At 42.8% G+C, this 4,148-nt stretch overlaps 1 protein-coding gene across 1 annotated transcript in view; it reads left to right on the top strand.

Moving 5' to 3' along the window:
* LOC107109438 (protocadherin-16-like) overlaps positions 1–3,518 on the top strand; it is a 100,500-nt gene extending 96,982 nt beyond the window's left edge. Inside the window, exon 4 of the mRNA XM_015410059.1 lies at positions 3,276–3,518. Within this exon, the coding sequence (XP_015265545.1) occupies positions 3,276–3,518 (243 nt within the window). The remainder of the gene's footprint in view (positions 1–3,275) is intronic.
* The last annotated feature ends 630 nt before the right edge of the window (positions 3,519–4,148 follow it).

The raw sequence follows: 4,148 nt of genomic DNA, 5'->3' as shown, positions 1-4,148 counted from the left end.
ATCTGGACTAACCCCCGGGGTTACTCTGGCCCGGCCCGGCAGGGGTTACTCTGGCCAGGGTGAGGTGAATCTGGCCTGTTACAGCTGGCCAGATTAACCCGTGGTTACTCTAGGCTAGGCCAGAATAACCCCTCAATAACCCCTCCGGGGTTATTCTAGGCCAGGCCAGAATAACCCCGGGGTTACTCTGGCCGGGGGGTTAATCCGGCCTGTTACACCGGGCCACTGCCGACACAGCCCGTGCTCTCGGCCGACATGGCCTGAGAGCGCCACGGCCCTGATGTACCCAGCCACTGCAGCGGCCCAACGCCCCTGATCCGGGCCGCCGCCGACACAGCCCGCGCTCCCGGCCAACGTGGCCTGAGAGCGCCAAGGCCCCAATGTTCCTGGCTGCTGCAGCAGCCCAACACCCCCGGTCACCGCAAGAGCACTGCAACCGCATGCCGGGCACAAGCAGCCACCCGTCCCGGACCTCTGGCATCCCGCCGGGCCTGAAGCCCACAAAGGCCCTGGCCCGCCTTCCTACATCGTGCTCGGAGCTGCCACTTGCTCCGAGTACGCCAAAGGACTGGAGAGGTAGGGGGCAGAAGCCAGGCCTAAGTAGGGTGGCTCTGCCCCCTATCAGTGTCTTCAACTTTCTGCCTTTCAAGGCTTGGTGGGGGTTGGGACTCGCATGATGTAAGTTGGTGTAATAACAACAACAGGCATTTAGCAATTTAGAATGTCCAAAATGAGTTCTCAGTTATATTTACCAACAACCTTGTATGGAAGACTGGCCTCCACACCAATCTGGGTGCCAGGGGTGATTGTTGATATTCCCCTTGCCAGTACTCACATGATATAAGTTGGTGTAATAACAACAACAGGCATTTAGCAATTTAGAATGTCCAAAATGAGTTCTCAGTTATATTTACCAACAACCTTGTATGGTAGACTGGCCTCCACACCAATCTGGGTGCCAGGGGTGATTGTTGATATTCCCCTTGCCAGTGGAGGATCTTCTCGACAAGACATGAGAATCTCCCATCCCTGTCCCCATCCCAGGAGAAAAGAGCAGAGATCTGTCACATCATTTGCTGTGTTTTGGAGCAATCATTGGTATCTTTTGCCTGCTTGAAAGCTCATCCTTCCATTCCCTGACATCATAGTGGGGAGGAAAGGCCTCTCATATTAATGTGAGCTTTAAATCAAGCAAGACTAATGTGTAATATATTCTGGATTCATGTCTGTTATAGTTAATAAGGTAATCTGCTGCAATAGAGCTGGGGAATACTTCTTGCAGAAAGACAGGTTCTTCTGTGTATATTCATGCAAATGTTATGAAGTGGTTCTCGTAGCTAAGATGGATGGAAAAGATAATGTGCTTGGCAATGCCCATAAGGTTATAGGACACAAATCCATGTATTAGCCAGACTTTGTGATCCAAAGCAACATCCTTACAATTTCTGGCATTAGCCATCCTTTTTAACATCATTTTCCTTCATTTGGGGGAAAGTTATGCTATTGTTTCTCTCTCAAAACCCCTTTCAATACAAAACAAGCTTTGTTGCAAAATCCACCACTGACTTTAGCTATAGCATGCACAGAATCGAGTTTATTTTACACAATTCACTTTATTTTCTCTAGACATTTAATGATGATGCTTTGTGAGTATGTCATGACAAGCTCAGTGCCAGCCAGAATAGACAAATGTGGTTGTATGAGCAAATGCAGGAAAAATAAAAGGCTCATTGAGAGATAATGTTGACAATGTCTTAACACCAGGACAAGCCATTCTCTCAAAATGAAAACAATAAACAAAAGATCCTGTGTAGTTTCCTTGGTGATGGCTACTTTAGAGAACAGATTTTGCTTGGAGCATTCTACTGGAGAGACAGGGAAGGACTTCTTCGTTCTTGACCTGCCAAATGTTAGAAGCGGTTTAATTTCAGTAGTGGAGGTTACTGTTCATTGTCCTCTGCCATAGTAGACTCCTGCACACATTCCTTAAGAGTTCCCCATTTTCATAGATAGAGATTCATTCTGGCATATCTGTCTAGTCAACTCTGTATGTTTGCCTCAATTCAATAGACTTTCTTTAGCAGATTAGTTGTAGATTTTCCGGGCTGTATGGCCGTGGTCTTGGCATTGTACCTGACGTCTCTTCAGCAGATGTGACTGGCATTCTCAGAGGTGTAACACAGAAAGATGGAGTATTCTCTGTGTCAATGTCACACAATCTACAACAACTATTGAACTCCGCCCGTGAAACCCTTTGACAACATGTTACTTTAGCAGACATTGGAATTCCATTATTATAACTTAACATGACCTTTACTTAAATTGAATGTACACATCCTAATATTTCTTACCAAAGTATGTACTGCAAGTGTGCCAGATCTTTACCACTTATACACCCTCCCCAGCCCCTGGTTACTGTTGCGCATGATGATCACTTGGTTGGCTTTATTTATTTATTTATTTATTCTATTTATACCCTGCCCTCCCCACCGAGACAGGCTCAGAGTGGGGTATCCATCTGGTGCAGCTTGTAACCTTTATATACCCTTATACACCTTTGCTTTCTTTGCAAAGCTTTACAAACTAGTGGAGTGTTTTAAGGACAATTTTCATTCTTCAGAAAAACAAGCTGTAATGAAACAGTGACGTTTGTGAGTATACTTTTAATTACTGACACTGTGATTATACCTGGGATTGAACCACAGGAGAGGATATGAAAAGTGCTTGAGTTCCCATTTGTAAGTAGCTGTGTTCTACATGAAGTAGTTGTTACCTTTTTGTGTCAAAGACCTTGGTACAACTAAAATTAATTTAATATTTATTATTGCCTACCCTTCCAGACAATCAGGATTTTCCATACTTTTTCTAAAACAAAAGTTAGTGTATTTTAAAATTTTCTACCCCACCTTTCCCATATAAAGGACTCAAGCCTGTCAGAACATCTTTCAGTCCTTTCTGCTTGGCAAATGCTGAACCTTCTTGTAGCACGACAGTCTGAGAGGGGTTTGGGGTATTGTTTTTCCAGAATCTCTGCCATGTATGTGGGTAAGAAGTATGTACATGTCCTAACAATGGCATTCTCTATAAGAGATTTTTAAATAAAGAACACAGGTTATATCAAATTGTTGTCCAGAGGGCCTTTAAGTGCCAAGTTTCCTCTTAGGCCAACTCAGATTATCTGAGTGTCTAGCAAATATGTAAAATGTATATTCATGTATTTAATGTTTCATTGCAATTGCCTTATGGCTTACAGTTTGTTTTGGTTTATTCAAAAGGGTGGGCTAAGTGCCCAAGCTTTTCTTCGCATTGAGATAGAAGACATTAATGATAATCACCCTGTGTTCAACCCAGAAATTTACATGACAAGCATCAGCAGTCGTATGCAGCCAGGAACTGAAGTCATTAATGTTGTTGCTACAGACAAGGATTCTGGGATATATGGAGTTGTAACTTATGAACTGGTACCAGGTGACTTCTCTTCCCTGTTCACAGTGGATACAACAACAGGTATGATATAGGTCCCTGTGATGTGGGTTTTTAACCACAGAAGATTATTGCAGGATCCCAAAATGTAAAAGTTAATTGCTGTAACTTTAAAATGTCATTCTTTTAGTACTAGGTACACTTAAGTGACTTTTCCATTTCACTGTTAGATTCTTAAAATGGGGTCAGGAAATGCAGTGTTTGTGGACCATCCAAGATTTTCCTTCCTTACGTTACAAGACTGTCCTGATAGAAGAAGGATCCTAGTGTAGCCTTTACTCTGACATGCTCGTTTTGAGGGTGTCTTCTATATTTGTGGGATTTCAAACATCTGATGCAGGCTGAGGGGATACAGTTCAGCAATTGATTCATCACATAGGCTTGCAGATCACGTGTTACTTTATAAGAATGCACATTTGAATGTGCATGGACAAATATGCAAACTATTCCATATAGGATTATTGAGAGAGACCAAATTTATAGGAGCTTAATGACTTTTCTAACAAGCTGGACTTATCTTTGTAGCTTAGTTTTTCAAAGAAGTCCATGGTGTAGGGATTTTTTTAAGTAAGATCAAATCCAGTTGGTCTTTGTTTCTGACTATCAAAAAGGTCATTTAAATCAGGGAACAATGGACTGCAGAGGTAAATTTGTGGAAATTCGTA

This window comes from Gekko japonicus, unplaced genomic scaffold (assembly GCF_001447785.1).
Source record: "Gekko japonicus isolate JY-2015 unplaced genomic scaffold, Gekko_japonicus_V1.1 scaffold326, whole genome shotgun sequence".
NCBI classification, from domain to species: Eukaryota; Metazoa; Chordata; class Lepidosauria; order Squamata; family Gekkonidae; genus Gekko; species Gekko japonicus.
This window is presented reverse-complemented; position numbering and strand designations above follow the sequence as displayed.